At 31.9% G+C, this 23,748-nt stretch overlaps 2 protein-coding genes across 2 annotated transcripts; both read left to right on the forward strand.

Moving 5' to 3' along the window:
* Positions 1-2,165: 2,165 nt before the first annotated feature.
* Positions 2,166-7,875, forward strand: LOC133316497 (diaminopimelate decarboxylase 1, chloroplastic-like). The gene is made up of 9 exons (XM_061518254.1): positions 2,166-2,311; positions 2,628-3,143; positions 3,328-3,502; positions 4,238-4,387; positions 4,711-4,872; positions 5,841-6,026; positions 6,575-6,697; positions 6,825-6,914; positions 7,435-7,875. The coding sequence occupies exons 2-9, from the start codon at positions 2,647-2,649 to the stop codon at positions 7,513-7,515; spliced, it is 1,464 nt and encodes a 487-aa protein (XP_061374238.1). The 5' UTR covers positions 2,166-2,311; positions 2,628-2,646; the 3' UTR covers positions 7,516-7,875.
* Positions 7,876-19,991: 12,116 nt separating this feature from the next.
* On the forward strand, positions 19,992-21,064 carry LOC133316483 (protein ALP1-like). Its single transcript, XM_061518238.1, has 3 exons — positions 19,992-20,183; positions 20,252-20,498; positions 20,604-21,064. The coding sequence occupies exons 1-3, from the start codon at positions 19,992-19,994 to the stop codon at positions 21,062-21,064; spliced, it is 900 nt and encodes a 299-aa protein (XP_061374222.1).
* The last annotated feature ends 2,684 nt before the right edge of the window (positions 21,065-23,748 follow it).

A 23,748-nucleotide genomic window follows, 5' to 3' on the forward strand; every position in this document is an offset into this window, starting at 1 on the left:
TATATATGAGAAATATTACTCTCCTTTTACATGAGATAAATTCTCTCATGCTCTCTCTCTTCGATTTTCGCACCCTACTTTTTTTCCCCCTTTTTCTTGTAATTGTGGGACCCACCCATTTTCTCTCTACAACATAAGATAACTATCTATGTGAAAGGAGACTAATAAAGCCATATATATGGATTTAATGTTTCTACATTCAATGTAGATAAGTTATCTACATTCACTCCCAAAATGACGTCATTTTGGGTTGAAAGATTAAAGAGTTATAATGAGAAAGACTATTATAATCCTAGAATAAAATATAATTTAAAAATACTTTGATTTCTGCCCCAAAACGACATCGTTTTGGGCTCAATGTAGATAACTTATCTACATTGACTGCAGAAAGAAATGAACCCTATATATATATGGAAAAATGTGTGTCAGTTTAAAGGAGGTAAAATTGTGTAAGATAAATCATGAAAAAGAGAGAGTAGACAAAAAAAAGTAAAGGTATGAGTCTCACATCTTTATGAGAGTGAAATGATACAAGTGGTGTCATTTTAAAGGACAAACACTTATTTATTATATATATATATATATATATATATATATATATATATATATATATTAATGTTTCTCTCGGTATAAAATTATCTAATATCCAAAATAACATATAACTCGGAATAAATTAAAATTATAAAAATATTTTTCACTCAATTTCAAAATGATATAACTTCACTTTTTAATTTTTTTTTTATATTCTCAGGATATCAAATATATATTTCATTTAACATTTTTCCTAAAACTAAGAGACTTATTTAAAAAATTTGTAAGACAAAATTATAGAGATAGGAAAATATTTTCGTATAGCTATATGCACTATTATTATTGTTAGAGGAGATTATCTTCCAATCAACAAATGGGCGTGAGAAACCTACATTAACGGGATCAAATATCATATCTCAATTTAAAATCTTAAGACATTAATTAGGTTTATCGATCTTCGCATTTTGGTCTTTACTTAATTTATTAGCATCTGATGTGAGACTTCATTTAACTTTAATATTCAAACAATTTCCCTCTAAGAGTTTCCCTCAACAGTGGCACAACCCACCTCTAACCAAAAAGGTTAGTTCAAGTCAAACCAGGCTCTAATAGACATAGTACTATTAGACGAACAAGGGAGAGCCTAAATTAGGGAATATTATCACCCACATATAAATGGATTTAAGCAACCAACCCACAAGAAGCAGATCCAACATTATACGGTCAACCCAAACCTTACGAATCCTTTTGTAAAAATCTTAAAAACAAAAGTATAATAAAAAGGTGATACTTTGTGTATTTATTAATAAAAAATATTTTCACAAACTAAAAGTCACTCTAAATTTTTGTTTTTTTTATTATTTTCTTTAAAAATTCTTAAAAGCAAACAAAAAAAGTAAAAATAATATGATAATTATAGACAGAGATATTATATATAGATTAGCTTCTTCTTTTTTTTTTAATCGGGTATGTGCATGTAATGCACACTGAACAGTGAACGTTACTTCAGTTTTTGTTTGTTTCTTTTTAAATATCACTGTTAAATACAGCTTTAGCATGCGGGTGTGTTATAAAATTAGTCCAGTCCAATTTGATGGGCCACGTTTAGCTCGAGTCTTTATAAAATATCATACCATATATTTTATTTTAAGGATGAAGTATTTATTATTTTAAATGATATAATTTTGTATTATTTTTGATAAAATTATGTCATTTAAGTGTGTTTTTGATTTTTTTTATTTTACAAATTTTTTTATAAAATTAATAAAAAAAGAAAATGAAGGAAAAAAAGAATACAAAAATACACCAAAACAATAATTTCATAAAAAATGACACAAAATTATGTTGACAAATATTTTTTTTTAATTATAAATTGATTATAAAAAAAATAACTAGTCCAAATCAGCAGACATGTTTCACCGAATAAATTCAAGGAAAAAGAGTTACGGGAGATAAAGTTATTTGTAGTGAGCTCAAAACGATATCGTTTTTGGTTATAAGATTAAAAAATTATAATAAGAAAGACTAACCTTAATTTCTGTCCCAAGACAACTTCATTTTAGACCGTGCGAGATAATTTATCTCGGTTAATAAGATAGATCCTTTGCCCTAAAAAATCAAATGAAGATGTTCCATTGAGAGATGTTTCAAAATTTAAAGCATTAAAAGCAAAAACAAAATTAAATCGAATTGACAAACCTAACTCAGAAGGGTTTTAAGAGTTTTGAGCTGCAACTTTCCATTGCGCACACTTGCAGTTGTTCCTGTTTTGTGGTTCCTGGTAAGCTCTGTCTCTTCCACTACATATACCTTTGCTGTTTCATTATGTGATGATATTTGTATCTGTTATTGTGCACCAAATCAATTTTACTTTATTAGTCATTTCCACATGTTTGTAAACTCTCACATTTCATTGCACACCTTCAGTTTTGACAATGTCTGTTGTTACTTTTATTTTGATCATGTTATTCCTTTGCTCCATCACACTGAAGGAACATATCTGCAAAAGAAAATATTGATGCTTTGAATTTTTTATTTTATTTTTCTATAGCAGTAATGGAAGATAATTGAGATTAATAAGTTCACTTGTTTCACAGGAACACCATAACCACTTCAATGGCTTCCTCACACCTCCTTTACCATTCTCCTTCCCTTTCCAAAACCTTTAATCACCCTTTGAACCAAAACCCTTTCACCCAAAACCTAATTCTACCCCTCAAAGCTACCGTTAAACCGCGGATTCTCAGAGCCGTTCTCTCCCAGAAGATCACTGCTAAACTCCCACTTCATGACTCCAAGAATAAGACTCATTTTCAGCACTGTTTCACCAAGTCTGAAGATGGGTTTCTGTACTGTGAGGGCATTAAAGTGCATGAAATTATGGGATCTGTTGAGAAAAGGCCTTTCTATTTGTACAGTAAGCCTCAGATTACTAGAAATGTTGAAGCCTATAGGGATGCCTTGGAGGGTTTGAGGTCTATTATTGGTTATGCCATCAAGGCCAACAATAATTTAAAGATTTTGGAGCATTTGAGGCAGTTGGGTTGTGGTGCTGTGCTTGTAAGTGGGAATGAGCTTAGACTGGCTCTTCGTGCTGGGTTTGATCCCACAAGGTTGAATTACACTGTGTCTATCTATTTGTTATTTTAGGATCCTTTATGCACCTATATATATATATACACACACACACACACACACATCATTTGGAACTTGCTTAGCTTTGTTTCAAAATTATATTTTTTTGCAATTCTCTGTAACTGGTTCTTAGTAATATTTTTCTTTTTTTAAAAAAAATAGGTGTATCTTTAATGGAAATGGGAAAATTTTGGAGGATTTGGTCTTGGCTGCCAAAGAAGGTGTTTTTATCAACATTGATAGTGAATTTGACTTAGAAAACATTGTAGCGGCTGCAAGAATTGCTGGAAAGAGGGTGAATGTTTTACTTCGGATTAATCCTGATGTGGATCCACAGGTATATTAATATTTTTATGAGTTTTCTTCATGAGTTAAAAAGTTTGTTACGAGCGGCGGCCTTTAATAAATTTTTTTAGAGGTATTAATGTCTTTTCAATTAAAGGGGGCGAACCGGAGCAGTGGTAAAGCTGCTCCTTCATGACTGAAAGGTCATGGATTCGAATCCAGGAAACAGTCTATTTGCAATTATGCAAGGGTAAGGCTGCATACAAGGATTACCTTCACCTCACACTCGCTAGTCGGGTTTAACGGGGAGTGGTTTAATAATTAATGTCTTTTCAATTATGATTAATTGATACACAACTGAAGTGATGACAGAAAAAAATAAGGGTCCTGAAAAACTTATTAAATGCTCTCTTTCTAATAAAATTACATTTTAGCTAATAGGATTTTTGAATTTTAAACTTGTCATGCAAGGGTCTTAACATGATTGAAACAGGTTCTATTATTATCTTATGATCTCTCTTCCACTAACATTGCAAAATCCTCTATTTCATTATTTACATTGGAGTCCCTCTTAGGCCCTTACTGCAGAGATTCCTTTTTAACCATGACTAGAACTTGACCTTCATTGTAACCAAAACTTTATAACTAGTTGTGACTGACTGCTATCTACACAACATCACTGTTTGCCCGACTCAATACCACCAAATTTCCAGCTCTCATCTTCATTTTCATATAATAGTTATTATGATGAAAATTTCTAACAAAGTTTGATCTTCATTATTCTTAGGTCCATCCGTATGTTGCAACTGGGAATAAGAACTCCAAATTCGGCATAAGAAATGAGAAGCTGCAGTGGTTTCTAGATGCTGTGAAGGAGCATCCTAATGAGTTAAAGCTTGTAGGGGCCCACTGCCATCTTGGATCAACAATTACCAAGGTATATTCATAAAATCTTTATATGTTTCTTCTTCTTTCATCTTATCCTGTTTCAACTTGTATCTGATAAATGTGGACTGAGCATGGCAATAATTGCTTTATTATTGTTAATCAAGTTGATTTTTTTACTTTTTATTTTTTGGTTTGTTACTTTGGTATGTTCTTTTCTCCTGTCCACTGTCTCCTGCTTATGTTTTTTTTATGGTTACCTGGCCCTTTTTTTTTGTTGGATAAATTTCCTTTGTTAATTTGCATTATTATACGTTGATTCTTAATATCTTCCTAAATATGTTGAAAACTCGCTTGATCATTTTTTTTGTTCAGGTGGACATTTTCAGGGATGCTGCCATTATTATGGTCAACTACATTGACGAAATCCGAGCTCAGGGTTTTGAAGTTGATTATTTAAATATTGGTGGTGGACTTGGAATAGATTATTATCATTCTGGTGCCATCCTTCCTACACCCAGAGATCTCATTGATACTGTGAGGACTCTACCCCAGATAACTCACTTTATCTTCCCACATTTTATATGGTTACGTATTAAGTTTGCAATTCCTTACAAGAATAAGAAATCACTAGTTACTGATAAATGGGCATTCTTAATACTGCAATATTTATAATTAAATGTAGCATTTCTAAGCTGTGACGTGTAAATTAAGCTGTCTGAGAACTATTACATTTGCACAAATTACATGAATGTATACTATTTGGTGTTTGAGGGACTATGTCTGTCATCTTTTGAGATGCACGAATTTTTGGTTGTCAATTGCAATCTTATCAAATATCTGCTTTTAATGAGGATGGAAGTTTCCGTCCCTGGTGAATTTCCATACAATCAAGGGACCTTTCACTAGTCACTAGCGGTTGATACGGTCCTGGGTGAACACTTGTTATTTGTGATTAGTAAGTAGTTCATATTCAGTATCGAAGTGACTCGTAATACACGTATTTACTCACAGATTTCACATGGTATTTATTTATATTGGTTCCCAATTTTGTATTTATTTGTCTTTTCACATATACTGGAAGAGGTGTGTGTATGTTTGTTTGTGTATATTTTAATTAGAGGAACATCTGCTGCTGCTTCTTAGCATTGCCAGTTATTTTCACAGAATTAGACATGTTTTACTGCCTCTTTATCAAAATGCTTTCTCATAAGCAAGATAAAAAGGTCAACCTGGTACTATAAAGCTCCCACTCTGCCTAGGGTCCAGGGAAGTGTCAATAGTAGGTAGTCTTACCTTAAATTTACGAGACTGATTGTGAATCAAACCCATGACGACCTCCAGGTCACAAGGCGATCACACTAGCCATTGTGCCAAGCTCCCCTTCTTTCTAATAAGCAAGATGTATATATATATATATTGGTAAGGCGGTATATTTTTCTTTTATTGTATACTTCATAGCATTCTTGCTAACTTAATATTTTGTATATTCATGGCTGGAATAGGTACGGGAGCTTGTCCTTTCCCGTAATCTTAATCTCATCATTGAACCAGGGAGATCACTCATTGCAAACACTTGTTGCTTAGTTAACCGAGTGACGGGTGTCAAAACTAATGGATCTAAAAGCTTTGTTGTGATTGATGGAAGTATGGCTGAACTTATACGTCCTAGTCTTTATGATGCTTACCAGGTAATTATCCAAATGCTCTTGGCCTCCTTTGGTTTATCATAAAATACATCAATATTGATGCAGATGTATTACATATAGTATTTTCTTATTGAAATTTTGGGGTTGATGCTCCCTCCTTCTTCTCTAAGAATTATGCTGGAGATTAATAAAGATTCTAGACCCTTTTGGTGCATGTGCTTTTATCTAAAATAAGATGTACTATTATAACATATTTTACTATGAAAATATGGCCAACATAATATGTTTGCGGTGTCATGTCAACATTGGCTTCCTATCATCTATGCCCCGCTTTCTCATTCCTGTGCCAAATCTAGAGAGAAAGCTTCTGCATTTTGTCAAGTTTGGTATTCTAAATAATTAAAATGCGATATAATTAAATATTGTACCTTTCCCTTCTGCTTGGGAGTTGATAGACCTCTAAAAGACAGCATATTTCAAGATCATTATGGTTGTCTGATGCTACCCAAATGTCACTTGGTTGTGCCTTTTTATTTTTAGGAAATTTCTTTCCCTTGAATATTGGATGACGTGTCATTGTTTGGTTGCAGCATATAGAGCTAGTTTCCCCTGCTCCAGCAAATGCCGAGATTGCAAACTTTGATGTGGTCGGTCCTGTCTGCGAGTCTGCAGATTTCCTTGGAAAAGATAGACAACTTCCAACACCAGCCAAGGTAATATTATGTATTGATCTAATATTTAATTAGTTGCATCAATAAAATACTTGCTTAATTTGTACAGAAGTATGATGATGACAATGCCCACTTGATTGCACTACCTAAACTGAGTTTCAATTTGCAGGGTACTGGTCTGGTTGTTCATGATGCTGGTGCTTATTGTATGAGTATGGCATCAACTTACAATCTAAAGATGAGGCCTCCTGAGTATTGGGTATGGAACTTTTTTTCTTTTAAAATTTTTTTTTCGCTATTCTCATTGGTGTAGCTTCTCTAAAGTTGAGGGTAGTATGGAGAGGAATTTGCTAATCTCATCAGTGCTTGACTCATTGGTTAATAAAGATTCTCACTAACTATTTTATCCATGGTGGTTGGAATGCAATCTACTCTTTAAATTGTACCCTTCACTTTAGATGAACTGCAACTGGGTTATCTTCCCACTTTTTGATCCTTATCCCTTCCTTTAAGTTTATGTACATTAAAGGACAAATAAATAAAAGGATAAGAATATTACTTACTATGATTAATACTTCCTATAACATTGAATAACTACGTCTTGTTTGCATTGTTGTTATTAGCTTTATACCTGTTGTGAAATTCCAGATAAGTTTTAACTTTTTAAGTTTTGTGCCACTTATAACACGATCCAATGGGAAACTTTGCATGAAACACAATTTTAATTCATCAATGATTTATCAATAAATAATAATATATTATCTTGTAAAACATTTTAGGTTGAAGATGATGGATCAGTGAGCAAAATCAGACATGGGGAGACATTTGAAGACCACGTGCGGTTCTTTGAGGGCCTTTGAGCAGAGACCTAATTTTTTGGTGGAAAAGGATGTTCGAGAATACATTGACATTGTCTGGATCTGTTTCTTCTATTCTGGTTTAATCTTGGACAATATTTATGGGAAAGCAGGTTAAAAAGATTGACCATCTAAACCAAAAATTAAATTGTGATGGAGGTCAAGATTCATGTTTGGTGAATTGATCTGTGTATTTAACGCTTCATGTAATATCCTCCTTTCAGTTTTTAGTTTCTGCTCTCAGTAAATGCAATAGTGCTTTAAACTGCCACTTTAAAGTTGGAGCAATATGTATGATGGTTTTTGTTTGACAGTCTTTCAATGTTGCTATGTTTTGGACTTATTTCTTCATAATGAAATCTATTTAGATCCATGGAGCTCATTTTTCAGATTTTGCTGAAAAATCTCAGATGTTGTAGCATCATAAAAGCCTTACATCTCTTGGTGCTACTTTTCACATGTACTATTTTACAGATAAGTGCACTTGTCCACTGTTTACAGTCCATGTATATTCACCTGAATGTAAAATTATATTAGTTATCATACACTAGAAAGTCCTCTTCGAATGTCAGCTGAATACATGACTCGTAGGTTTGCAGTATTCTGTGCAGGATTATTAGTATTAACAATTATCAATCAGTTTTTGTTCAACCAATATGTTTACCTCTACAACAAAAAGAAAAATTGCTGTTTAAAAGAACAAAAAAAACCCTTATGTTTCCCGGATAGTCAAATAACAAATCATTATTGTCATTGTCCTTGACTCTATCATTAGTGAATGAATACATTGACAATTTTCTTCCTTTTGGGTCTACTTCCGTGCTTTGAAATGTGCAAACAGTTAAACCTTTGTTGGTCATGTCACTTACCTTTGTGGGCCGTTGCCAGTAACTAAACAAGAGTATAAACTTTGCCACACTAAGATGTTATGAGTTGGCAAATAAGAAATTCAGTGGAGTGAATTTAAATATAATTATGATTTCTTATACTTTTACATGAATATTTTTGTAATTTTAAATTTTAAATTAAGAGGATGCACCAGTGTGGCTACTACCAGCTAGCTAGCTAGCTGCCTAGCTACACCATGCCTTCGTGATCAATCTGTCAGACACGTGTGACAGATATATGCCCTGCAATTCATCCTTTATTATTTTTAATTTTTGTCCCATCCTTGATTTAACCGAGTTTGATGAATACTTTTCACTTCACCAGTAAAAAATAAAAAGTAGTAGTTTTCATTCATTGTTTTGTTGTTTTGCTTGTAATTAGCACAACATATCAAACAAACGACAGCTACAAGGATATGATTTTATTAAGGATTTTATTAATCTCATGTTAAAGGAGATAAGTTATCTCATGTCATAGAGATAAATTTATGGGCTCCACCATCTGAAAAAAAAAAATGTGGCACAGTTATCAAAGGGTGTGTAGGAGAAAAAGTTATCACATGTAGCATAAGAGTAGTTTTTCCCTTTTATTAATATGTAAAAATGTTGAAATTTTCTCTCAAAACTTAAAATATAGAAATGTACTTTTTTCTTGGAAAACATGCGTTTTGCCTCCTTGATTTACTATTCTTTTTGCAGTCTTCCCCAATTAATGCATTTGAACACACTACATATTAATTTATTATCATATATTATATTCTTTTTTCATTTAAATCATAATTATTTAAAAATAAAAAAAAATGGTCCAAAAGAAAATAACACCCATGTTCTAGTTTCTTCCTCCTCAACTCTTGACATTTGCTACAGTTCTTTGCAATGCCATATGCTGCTCCCTAGCATATCTCATCCACTCTCAATAAGAGAAAGTGCTAACCAATTGTAGGATAGTCATTGTCTATTATTTCATAAAGATTAGTGTATGTCATTTCAAGAATTGAGATTGAATTCGAAACTAAGTGGGATAACACACTATATATACTGCCTGCTAAATAAGAAGAGGACTAAGTAGAAACATTTTAACTAAAAAGCTTAAGTTATAAAGTGAAGGTCCACCGATAGTTTTATAAATCTTTTTAATATGTCCCTTCGCACAAGAGTTCTGTTAAGTTTAAAGCGTGGATATTGTATAAATTCATTTTTTGGTTCTACATTATGCTAATGTAATTCCACTTAAAAAGTGGGAGTAGTGAGGATCAAATTTGTAACTCGTGATCACCTTGCCTCTGATAGACTGATACCATGTAAAGCAATCATTCCACCTAAAAGCTTAAGCTTGAAAATAGTGTTATTAAAACTGGCCCCACTAGGCCAGTTGGATTGGTTGAACCGAAAATCGGACTCCTAACTGATCTGGTTCAATCAATTAATCAGTCATGCATGCAATTTGGTCAAATTTTTGAAATTTTTTTAAAATTGTGGCAAAATATTCCACTACAATAGCACTCTTGGGATTTGGCCTTGGCACATAAGGAAAGGAGAGTGATATGATAACCAATAAGTCAAATTACTTTAGTTATCGTATTATTTCTATTTATATATTTATTATATATTTTTACATAAATTCAATTTAAGCAGTTCAACCAATAATCCATTGGTTGAATCAATGACCTGATATCCTAATTGAGTCGATGACAGGTTTAGATTTAATAATATTGCTTGAAAGTGAAGTTCCATCAATAACTTTACATGTCTCTCTAACAAACTATAAAAGTGTCCACAAAATCTTTATGAGAAATGAAATTAAAATAGAATGGCGGCAAAACTTCTTAATATGGCTCTCAAGGCATGAAAGTTAAAATCATTTATCTTTCAATGGAGTTCAAAAGCGTACTTGAGTTTGGAGGAGAGGTAAAATTCACGGGTTCAAATTTGGCTTCTTTATAAATATATAAGGGTGTATAAAGAATTGTCTAGTTGAGGTTAAATGGGGAGTATTTTATTATAAAAAAAAATGGGGAGTATTTTTTGTTATTTATTTATTTATATTTTTTGTTATAGTTCAAAAGCCTACTACCTTAAGAAAATGGGGAAGAGGAGCACAAGTACTACAATGGAAAAAAACAAAAATAGTGGATTTGGTTGGCAATGTAGGGAATAGAGACCTTGATATATGTAGTTCACTTCCTGAACCCCATAAAAAAGAAAACTAGACTCTGCCCAAAATTAAATAAACCAGCGAATACATTTTTGTCATGATTATGAAATAGGTTAATTGATTGTTTTCCCCTTATTTTATTCTTTATTATTATTTTTTCTCTCTTCCAAAATTATATATTAATTTGTTTATTTTTTTAAATTATATATTAATTTATTCTTAGTTGACGAAACCTTAGATTCACTCGAGTAAATGATACATTTGCATAAATAAGTACAGAAAAATATTTCTGCAGTTAGTACAGATAAATTATCTACATTTACTCTCAAAACGACGTCGTTTTGGGATTGAAAGATTAAAAAATTATTATAATTATAAAAACTATAATAACCCTGAAATAAATTAAAATTACAAAATTTCCATGATTTCCACCTTAAAACGATGTCATTTTGAACTTACTGCAGATAACTTATCTAGCGAACCCAAATAAGTATCAATCAAATTTTGATCAAAGAAGGACAAATTAGTATATAACTTAAGAAGAGTGACAAATTAGTATATAATTTGAGAAGATGAACAAAATAATATTTTTATTAATAGGAACAAAATGGTGAATCAAGAAACTCCTATTCCTTCATAATTTGAAAATCTTAAAATAAATATAGTGTTTTTTTTTTTTTTTTTTTTTTTGTATATCAAATAAATATAGTGTTTTTAAGTAGCTCTTTACTTTCCAATCCAGATCCATATCCATATCCATATCCGGTTAAGTTATTTGCATCTATTTCAAACCTCCCGCAATATGTGCATGTATCTGTGATGATTTGATGGTAGTAGTAAGATTTTTTTCAATAAATCATGGAGGGTTGCACTGGAGCAGATGACAATAGAAGAGGAGGAAAAAGATAAGGGGTAGTTTTGACTATGTAAAATAATTATTCTTGAATAAAAAATTGTAATAAAAATGAAGACTGCAATAAAATAAATTTAGTTACGGTATAGTGTATTTAATTATATAACTTAAGGTAAAAATTACAAAAAGGAAAAAAATTATAGAAGATTTTTTTCTTTCTATAGAAGATTTACACTATTTAATTATCAATAATACCCATATAATTTGTAAGACTTAACATAAATTTGACGATAATAAATTTAATGGAGGAAGCAAATAATTTACACCAGCGTTCCTTCTCCTTACGGCAAATGAAATTCAACGTTTTCAACAGTTATCTGACCCCAGTAGGGGCCATTGAATGTGCCATTTTTTTGGCAAATTTTTTTGACTAAATATTACAGGGTTAGAAATTTTATCAAAATGCCACACTAATATGATTTGTTATGTGACACGATTTTTTGAAACCATCAATGTCGCCATAAGTGATAATGAGTTTAGTGGCTTATCGTTTAGTGACAATTAACGTTAAAAAATTTTAACATAAAACTTTAGAATGCCATAACTTTTGACTCATGTGTTTGAATTACATATTTTTTTTTTTTTTTGATAACAGAATTACATATTTTTTTATGCCATATAACTTTTTGAAATCAACGTGCTGACAAATTTTGAACGGGATTTGATCAAAATATTTTTTTTTCCAAAAAATGCTTCTCTATGTCCTATTTAACATATTTTATTTTTGTGTGCTTCTCTATGCCCTATTTAATATATTTTATTTCTATGAATGACATTATTTATTTCCTATTCTTATTTTCATTTTTCAATACTAAAAAATAACTCTTTTAGTGCGTAAATATTAAAAAGTTATATAAAATTAAAAAATAAATATCTTATTCGAATAGCTGAGTTTAAAATTATGACTTTATGAAAGGGACGCGAATCATAATTTTGAAATTTTCAATCAAGAAGAACAGGAAAGAAAGGAAACAGAGAGAGAACAAAGAAAACAATTGATTTCATATTTATCTGATACCCTTTCTGAGTGTAGGGAACTACCTATATCAGCGACTAACCCACAACTTATCAAAATGCCACGACTTTATATTCGGTGACAGTTGTAACTAATATGATTTGTCATGTGACACGTTTTTTGAAACCATCAAGGTCGCCATAAGTGGCTATGAGTTTAGTGGCTTATTGTTTAGTGACAAGTGACACAAAATTTTAAAAATTTTAACGTAAAACTTCAGAATGCCATAACTTTTGACTCATGTGTTTGAATTACATATTTTTTTATGCCATATAACTTTTTGAAATCAACGTGCTGACAAATTTTCAACGGGATTTGATCAAAATATTTTTTTTCCCAAAAAATGCTTCTCTATGTCCCATTTAACATATTTTATTTTTGTGTGCTTCTCTGTGCCCTATTTGATATATTTTATTTCTATGAATGACATTATTTATTTCCTATTCTTATTTTCATTTTTCAATACTAAAAAATAACTCTTTTAGTGCGTAAATATTAAAAAGTTATATAAAATTAAAAAAAAAATATCTTATTCGAATAGCTGAGTTTAAAATTATGACTTTATGAAAGGGACGCGAATCATAATTTTGAAATTTTCAATCAAGAAGAACAGGAAAGAAAGGAAACAGAGAGAGAACAAAGAGAACAATTGATTTCATATTTATCTGATACCCTTTCTGAGTATAGGGAACTACCTATATCAGTGACTAACCCAGGCCACATCACCTATTAGCAATCTCTACAACAATCTACACAATCAAATATAATTACATTGGGTTTACTATACATTGGCCCAGCTACATATTAGTAATAAAGTCTTTGGCCCAGGAAAGAGCTCCAACCGTTTTCCTCAGCTTGGGCCTATCACTTTTCGAAAATAAATTGACTTATTCTGCTATATGGCAGTCTATTCTTGCTACCACTAATAATGAGTTTGTCTTATTCTGTTGCATGACGTTAAAACTATAACTGTAAGCACATTAGGAACTGTGGCTTTTTGACCCCTATGTTATTCCGGCAATTTTTTTAAAAAGGTTACACATTGATCAATGTCGACCTCGCTAAAGAGTACTTACGAAATTTTGGATGCAATATATGGTTTTGAATGAATGAAACAATGACTTTGACAAATGACAATAGTATGCGAGAATTTGGAAGCAATGATACAAATTAGAGGAGTGAATCCTCTTATATAAATTTTATATGTAAAATTTTTATATTTATTTTTTTCTTCACATATATTAAAGGAAAAACTTCAAAAAAACTCCCTATAAATTTCTTCAGAATCACTTACCCTCCTCCCCAAAAATTTTAATCATTTACACTCCTACTTAAAACTTTTTTATCACTTACCCCCCTAACTTGATTTTCCATCCAAATTAAAGTTAACGGTGTTAGTCTTTTAAAAAAATACCAACACTACCCTTAAAAAAAAAGAATTAACCCCTCGACACCTTATTGCTAGCAAGAGATAACAAACTATCGTTAATGATCTACTGAAAACTACCATTCAAGTAACGTGGATTTTTTTGTTATCTTGTAATTTTTTTTTCAGCCCCACTATATGTTTCACGTTTCGTTTGTCAAAGATGAACCAATTTTCAATGCTTCCATATATTAATTAAAGGACCAAAGGTGTAAATATTTTCAGCAAGTAAAAAAAATAGACAGCAAAAAAATCAATTAAAGGACCAATTTCATTAAATATTATCCATAAGATAACATGTCTGGACAGCAAAAAAAATGGGTTTCCAAAAAATCTGGAAAAATAACAACAAGCTTCAACAAAATCTCCTTTCAAGCATATTAATCTAAAAAAAAAAAACTGGACAACAATTGTCTATTCGCTGATTCAAATTCAAGAACTCGTTATATCGCTGATTCAAATTCAAGAACTCGTTGGTAAATGGTATATATATATATATATATATATATATATATATATATATACGCTGATTCAATATATATATACACACACACGCTGATTCAAGAACTCGTAACAACGTCTATATATATATATATATATATATATATATTTCGCAGAACTCGCAGATTCAAAATTTCACATAATTCGCAGAATCAAAAACTCGCAAATGGTATATATATCAGTCCAAATACTCCAAATACTCAGATAGAATGGAGATTTACCAGTCCAAATCTTTGATTGCTGTGTGTTTCTCTCAGAACCCGAATTATATAAGCGGCTAATCAGAAGCAGGGGCGGTGGAGCGTCAAAAGATTAGGGATCTACTCCTTAATGACTATCTATTGCAGCAGTAAGGTACAATGTTGTGTGTTAATTTTCTTTAAGGGTAGTTTTGCCTTCTTTTTTTTTAAATTAACACTGTTAACTTTAATTTGGATGGAAAATCAAGTTAGGGGGTAAGTGATAAAAAAGTTTTAAGTAGGGGTGTAAATGATTAAAATTTTTGAGGAGGGGGGTAAGTGATTCTAAAGGAACTTATAAGAGGTTTTTTTTGAAGTTTTCCCTATATTAAATAGATGAGGTCTAGTTATTATTAATAAAAAAGAAATAAATATAAAACTTTTCCGTAATCTGATCATATAAATTTTAACATGACCCGTTTTCCACGACTACAAATTCAGAGACGAAAATCATTGCACTGAGAAAGAAAATGGACAGGAAAAGAAAACCATTGCACTGTCTCCAATTAGTTCTTAGAAGTTAGCACCCCTCACTCCACCAACAATCAGGGCATGTTTGGTACACTGTATAAGATCTGATAGTATAAGCTTATACTATACATTATAACACTTTCAATTGTTTGGTGTGACATAGTATAGTATAAGCTTATACATCAGAGTTTTTTAATACATCAAAATGATGTATAATTTAATCAGGGCTAGGGGTGTGGGATTAGCCCTGATAAAAAAAATGATGTATTAAGTAAATCCCATTCTTCCCTTTCTACCCCATTTCTGCTTCATCCCTTTTCTTCTCTATCCTTTCTCGGCAAGATGACGTTGGCCACCTGAGGGAACAGAAGCAACTGGTCCAGGCCTGGGAGGAGACCTTTTTTACTTTGGTGGGGACGTAGTAGTCCAACTCAGTGACGAACTCGACGACCTTGCGATTGACGTATTTAAGAAGCTCGGCGGGGACGAGGCGGACAAGAGAGAGAATCTGGAAATAGAGAGAAGCAACGCCAAGTTAAGCCCTCACTTGCAGTAGTTATAGTTCTGCAAATAGAGGAGGTAATTTCTCATTATTTTTCTTTGAATTCGGAATGGAACAATTTGATGTTTGTGTTTGTTGATGTACCTGAAACATGTAATAATCCTAATTTTCGTGATTGGGATTGCATAATGTAAGAACCAGCATCGTTAAATAAGGTATTTAATTAATTAATTAGGCAAAAATAGGAAATGGTTCCATAATTGACCCTAATAATTATTTATGAGGCTTAATAAATGTAGTAAGTGGTTAAGAATGCTGAAAGTTGCTTTTCGGAAGAAAAGTGCAGATACCGGTTCTGCTAGTCGATATAAATGTGTACCGAGAAAGTATCCCGGAAAATTAATGTAAGGGCATGATAATTACTAGAATAATATATAGGACTTGTAAAACGAGTTTCAAGTCCAAATATTGAGAACTGGTGCCAGAATCTGATACTGGCTATGAAAAGCGCGTACCGGAAAGGTGCTCAGAAAAATATAATAAAAATAGGAAAATTCTTGTAAAATTGAGTAGGTTAAGAATCCAAAGTTTGGGATTAAAATGCTAAGCATAGCAATTGAAGCTTATACTGTGTGTTTAAGTGAGTAATGACTATATATACTATCTTTAAGGGCACAATGCCCTAGAAAACAGAACTCCTACGTGGTTGCTAAGGGGCTGGTCAGCTGATACTCTGTTCTTGGAGGTTCTCTTCTCCTTGTGAGGCCAAGTTCATACATTTTCTTTGATTTCTTCACACTTTCTCTTGGGGAAACACTTGGGTGTGTGTGAGAGTCATCTTTGGGGTTGAGTGGAGGTCATAGTTCTGAGTTTTGCTTCTGTGTTGGTTGTGTTTAAGGGCTGTGTTCTGAGTTGGGGGTGAAGGGGTTCATTTTCTTGGTGTTTGATGCTCCAAGAAGCTACCTTGTGAAGAAAAGATCCCACCTTGTTGCTCCATTTTCGTTTTATGTCCTAGTCAGAACCTTGGAGTGGCCTTGAGAGCTCCTAGAGCATAACCCTTTCTATTTTGGTGCTAAGGGTAAGTGGTTGAACCTTGAACTTGAGTTCTTTTGCTTAAAAAATAGAACTTTGATGCATGTAAAGGTTAAAAGATGATAACTTTACGTTGGGTAATGTCAAACACACATAGAAATGCATGTTTAAGTGTCTAGAATCAGTAAAAACCCAACCTTGGAAGGATATCTTCATGAAATGCAGTTTTTGCATTTTGTCGTGAAATATCCGGATATCTGCCCGAGAAATATCCGGATATGTGATATCCGGATATGGGACTTGGACATCCGGATATTGGATATCCGGATATGGGAATCTGGATATCCGGATATTGTATATTCGGATATGGTCAGTGAGATATCCGGATATTGCATATCCGGATATATACCCAAGGAATATCCGGATATTCGGGGAATTCGAAGAACAGTAGTTGTGTTGTGTGTACAGTAGGCTATTGGGGGTTTGTGGACCCTAGATTGATGAAGTTGAACTTCTGTAATTAATGAACTAAGTCAGAATCATGTGATTAAGGGCTTGTGGCTTTGTTGGAAGCCTTAAGACGTAAATCGTTAAGGAGAACATAGTCTTTATGTTAATGTTTTTGTATTGTATGTTGATACACTTACTGGTCCTAATCAGATTGCGATCTGCTGTGTGTTGGACTTGAGCTGTGAGGACTCTTGGCATTGGATAGTGAGCTTGCAAGTTAAGATTTCGTGTTCTCGGTTTAGCTATGTTGTGGTTCCACCATGTCCCATGGGGGTATGGTATATGCATGCTGTGTCACATGCTTTTGATGTTTTGGAAATGCTGTTGAGCTTTTGTATGTTAGTGCCTTGTTGATATGCATGGAGGTGTTCCACCTATACGGTAAGCCTGAGTATGTAGAACATACAATACGGTGAGGCTGTGGGTGAGGTGCAAGCGGTGTTCCTTGTACTACATGTAGGAGATAGACGTATTCTTACATTTCTCTGACCAGTAGAATAGTGATTACACACATGCTATAGATATATGTTGCACTACATAGTTTTGGAACTGATAATGATATAAATGCTTTTAGAACTTATATTGCACATGTAAGTGAGCTTGGGGTGGAAGATCCTTGAAGACCCCATGTCTTACTGAGATTTCTTGTTTAGAGATCTCACCCCACGTTTGGGGAATGCTTATTTCAGGATCAGGTAATGTTGAGACCTCAGGCGGCAGGAGGCCGGAGCTAAGTTAGATTTGCTGTTATTTATGTTGACATGTTGGATGCTGGATTTGCATGCTGCTTATATGCTTATAGCTTCAGTTCATGTTTATGGAGTTTTATGTTAAGAATTGTTGTTTATGCTGTTTATTTGGTGAGCATGGGGATTGTCCATGACACATAGTATTGTTTCGTCTTGAGTCTTTTGGGAGTTGTGATAATGTATCAGGATATTGTCCGGATTACGAGATGTAATGCCGTGATTTAGATACACACTTTATTTATATATTGAGGTATTTTAGTAGATATCTTATTGCAATTTACATACAGGCGTTATTTTATGAAATTGATTAAGTAATCAAGATGGTAATTGATAATGATGTCATAATTGAAAAGAAAAAGAATATTCTTCATTTTTAATTTAGCACCGCTTAATATGATGTAATGATAACACTACCAGATATATACGGGGTGTTACATAACGTAAATGCTTCATTTGCGCTATTTGGGATTAATTTAAATTATTTTTCAATTGTATGTGCGTTTGCCTCTCGTTTTTTTGCTCAAAGAATGAAAGAATATAAAAGCATGTAAATTCAGGTTGCTGTTCGAAAATATTTGTGGGAAATGGAACACTTGTATTGTGATATTAGATGTGGATGGGACAATTACAAGGTTAGGAAATATCTTAATTTTTCCAAATAGATAGTATACTCTGACTGGGTACTGGTTAATATTTATTCTTTTGATAGTTCCTTGCTTTTCCATTTTTATTTTGATCTTATCTTGCAAATAAAAATAATTGGGAAGTTGGTAGATACCAAAAAATGCTCCTTAGCAGCGTTTTATATATCTATTGACATTGAGTAAATCAATGGTTCAATCAAACATGTTCTTCTTATATTAACAATAATAGGTCTGCACTATGATGTATTTCCCAAAAGCTTCCAAGTTCATGCTTTTTTTTTTTTATCAAAGAGAAAGCATATCAGACCTAACACTTTCTTAAGATATATGGCAGGGTTGGTTCTATTATGCTATATGAACTACTCTATTTTATGGTGCTGAACAAGTAGATGCTCCATGAATCCTGTTTCTTTTGAGCCTAGCATTTTTTTATTTTTTTTAATCTCATGGGTCTTCATAGTGTGAGTTTAGTTTATAGTACTAATGGATACCAAGATCAGGTCATATGCTTGTTCAGAGAAAAAAAAGGCAATCATTGTTAGATTTTGTAAGTGGTGTGTGTTATATCTATTTAATAATATTGACTAGTAATTATATGCTTGTCAATTGAGGTCATCCATCATATTGAAGCAGAGCAAAGAACATGAGTAGTTCCATTTACTGATTTTTACTCATGAGATGATTGATGAGATGCCACAAAACATATTTGTAAGCAATTAGGCATGTTCCTTTAAGCAAACTAAATAAAGCGTGAAGGTCATGTGAATCCCAAATCATGAAAGCCGACTAGTGTAAACCCCAACAATTGCAAATTAGTCTCCTAAACCACATTCAATTTCCTCATATATCACTACTTGCATTAAATATATCTTTCATTTTTATACAAGTTTTTTGTGATTAAGATTTATGTTTTTCAGAAAAACTTCCATTTTTATCACTACTTGCCTCACAATGGTATCTTGTTTATTTACTGTTCTTTCTTTTTGTGCAGGGGAAGTAGCTTAGAAAAAGATAAACTTGTCTTTTTTGTGATTTGAATTATATGGATCCTAATGAAAGGTTTGATCCAAATGGATGGCTAAATGACCCAAATGGATGGCTTAATGATACGACTGAGCTCCTAAATATCATGTCAATATGGTTGATGATGGAACAAGCTTTTTTGGAGTTAGTGATTGTATATATTGTGTCTTATCTACGTATGTGTTGCGCAATTCAAAGACGACGTGAGAGATTATCACTAAGGCAACGAGCTATATCAAGGATAAGGGAATAATCAAGGGTAGCATTCATAAGGAGGCTAATAAATGATGATGTTGCTTGTGTAGAACAACTCTGAATGAATACTTACACATTTCGAGTATTATGTTTTCTTGTACGTGTTGAGGGTAAGCTAAAGGAAGATGGGTTAGTATCAATAGAAGAACAAGTAGCTATGTTTTTACACATATTAGCTCACCATGCTAAAAATCGTGTCATCAAGTTTAAATTCCAACGGTCGGGAGAAACTGTTAGCAGATACTTCAATTTAGTTTTAAAGTCTGTGATGAGGTTGCAAGAAATTTTATTGAAGCTACCAGATCCAGTTTCTGAGAATTGCACTGACGATAGGTGGAAATGGTTTAAGGTATGAATTATATTATTTTTCAATTTTGCATTGTTTGTACTTATTTCACATGAATTAAATTGTTAAAGGTTGTTTACTTATCTATTACGGGTTGTCTTGGAGCTTTAGATGGAACTTATATTACTGTTAATGTTCCTGAGGCTGGCAAGCCAAGATATAGAAGTCGAAAAGGTGAAATTGCCACAAATGTGTTAGGAGTGTGCTCACGAGACATGAAATTTGTGTATGTGTTGCCGGGTTGGGAGGGTTCAGCTTCAGATGCTAGGGTATTGCGCGATGCAATTAATAGGAGAAACGGCCTTAAGGTTCCAACGGGTAAGAACGTGTTAGTCATTTTATCACAATATATGGTATATTGAACCTTACTTATTCTATTAAATAAGAAAATATATAATGGACCTTACTTGTTTTATTAAATAGGATACTACTATTTGGTTGATGCTGGATACACTAATGGGGATGGGTTTCTTGTCCCTTATAGGGGGACAAGGTACCATTTAAGCGAGTGGAGACATGGACATGTTCCGACAACTCCTCAAGAAGTTTTCAATAAGCGACATGCTCAAGCTAGAAATGTCATAGAAAGGACATTTGGGTTACTGAAGATGCGTTGGGCAATTCTTCGAAGTCCAAGTTTTTACCCCGTTAAAACTCATAACCGAATTATTATTGCTTGTTGCTTACTACACAATTTGATCAGGAGGGAAATGGATATAGATCCTTTAGAGATAGAGCTAGGTAACATGTCTATTGATGAGGAGGTGGACGAAGAGCTACATGATAGCATAGACACCATTCACACCATTGATACAAGTGAAGCATGGAGTGCTTGGAGAGATGCATTGACTAATGAAATGTACAATGATTGGGTTGCTCATTAAGTCTATATGTGGTCTTTTTTTTATCTTTTGCATTTAAATTTAAATCGTACCTTAAAGTTATGCATTTTTATGTTTTAATTTGTTGAAAGTTATTATATACATATATTTTTTTATCTTTTTTTTCTCATTAAGTTTTTATTTTTACAATTTTTTTTGGACATACTCATCAATAGGTTTTTATAAAAATTATATCATATGACATATTTGTAAAAATTATATAAATTCTTCATGAAATGGTATTTTTGTCAAAAATACTTATTTTTATCCTGTACAGTATTATACAATGTATTACCAAACACTGAATAATATTATTTTATACAATACATTATCTTATACAATGTCGTGCCAAACGCTGGATAGTATTAAAATTTAATCAGGTCTTATACAATCAGGCCTTATACAATCAGACCTTATCCTATACTATGCACCAAACATGCCCTCAATGACATGTTTCTTCTGCCATATGTTGTCAATAATTTATGGGTTTTATAACAGTTATGTTGTAGGAAAAGTGATTGTGTAATGTTATACAGATTCATTTTGCGTGCCGTAATTTCTTTTTTTTTTTTCTTTTTTCTTCAAAAAGTGTAAGTCCCATAAAATATTGTATGTCTAAGAAAGTTTGTTGTGTCATATTAAACGACAAATGCAAATCCCATAATTTATTGGGTCTGTCCCATGGGCCATGACTATTATATTAATTAGTAACTTATAAAACGAGTTTATTTTTAAAATCAATAATTTACTTTTTTAAGAATAAATACAACGTCATCCATTATTTATTGGGCCTGAGGTAGACCTTGTCTGAACCCAGTTAGAGTCCAGTGGATTCCTTTTATTGCTTTTCAATGACTTTCCTGCGCATTATGCATGTACCGGCAAACTTTTATTTTTTGTGTAGCTAGGTAAAGTAATTTCATATTTATCCGAGGGTAATTTAGTGGGAAATACAAGGAAAAAAAGTCAGAGTTCGATATCCATCAAATATTCAATATTTATTAATTTACAAAGATAAAAAAAAAATATTTACTAAATTTTTGACACAACTGTATATATGTGGTTCAAATTCGGGACTTAGATTAACATAATAACCCCCACCAATTAAAGTGCTTGGTGATTGAAAAAACTTTACATATTTCAATAATAAAATTAGTTAATAAATTTATTTTTTATACATACATAAAAATGACGGAGCTCTTATGGATCAATATAAGAAGAAGAGATAATAAAAAAAATATAAATCTCATAACTTTTATATATGTGTAGGAAATAATTTTTTTTTTTTTTTATAATATAAGAAACATTAATCACAGAAGATTATTTTTCTCATATAGTAGAAGACAAATTTTCTTATGTTGAGAGAAAAATAAAATAACGTCGTAGATTTTTTTAAAAAAGATATTTTTTTATATGAGAATATAATGAGAGAATAATCTCATGTAATATAACAGTGTAATTTCCTTAATTTCCTTTTTACTATCGATGACCATTCATTAGGAGACACGCAATTTAAAATTTATTCCGTGAAGAAGTCAGTGGGATATTATAACACGAGATGTACTAGTCTACTGCCATCCACAAACGTCAAGGGTTTGCTTGTGATTCGGGCACTGCCAGAGAGACAGTGGAACCTACTGTGCTCACCGTGCGCATGCCCTCTACCTATATAGATTGGTCCATACCTTTAGACTTCATCTCCCTTTGCGGTGCCTACATTGCCATCTCGTTAATTGTACCTCACATACTCCCAATTGCATTCATCAACATCTAACGAAATAGGGTAAATATAAATGAATTATTAATAACTTTAATCGTGCTTTACATTTTTTCAGCCACTTAACGTTTAACAGTTAATTATTTATTATATATATATATATATATATATGATAATATTAAATATGAAAAATTATAAATATACAAAAGGTAAAAATATTAAATGTATGGAATCATAATCATACATTTATCATTGCTAAATGTCGAGCGGTTGAAAAAATAATTTTACCTATCCGAATATAAATTCATATTTGATCTAATTCAATTTTGTTTCTCTCTTGTTATTGTTATAAATAGATATTATTATATTTTATGGAAGATTAAGTGTATTGTAATAGTAGAATATAAAGAGAATAGAAAATTAAGAGTTTGTATTCTTCTTTCACCTCCATTTATATATAAAAGTAGTATGGCTTGTATTTTGACACACACTGAATAATATAATATAATTTGTGGTTTCTTCTCCTTTGCTCTTTTTGTTTTATAATTATTTCTTTTTTGTCTTGTAATTTTTTTAATTGATTCTATTTATTCGCCGCTATTTTTTCACAACAGTTATTAAATAATAAGAGACTATTATTACATATAAACGACACAAATAATTTTTAGAAAAAAATACATTTAAATTATATTATGTTAAGTTTAATAAATAAAGATACAATTTATAATTAATAAATTAAAATGAATTAAAAACATAGTATACTTTTAAATCAAATTATATATATATATATATATATTCCTTAAATACAAGAAAAAATTATTAATTTCATTATATTTTTGTATAAATATTTCATTATACGAGGAGGAGTTGGCGGGCATGCCTCAAATTTCAAAGTGGAAGTCGCATTCTCGGATTGATAATTTGAAAGGAATGAATGATGGAGAGTATTAGTATTGCCGTCAATGGGACA

Source organism: Gastrolobium bilobum, unplaced genomic scaffold, assembly GCF_033153095.1.
Source record: "Gastrolobium bilobum isolate Gb01-03AN ecotype WA unplaced genomic scaffold, APGP_CSIRO_Gbil_v1 utg8685, whole genome shotgun sequence".
NCBI classification, from domain to species: domain Eukaryota; kingdom Viridiplantae; phylum Streptophyta; class Magnoliopsida; order Fabales; family Fabaceae; genus Gastrolobium; species Gastrolobium bilobum.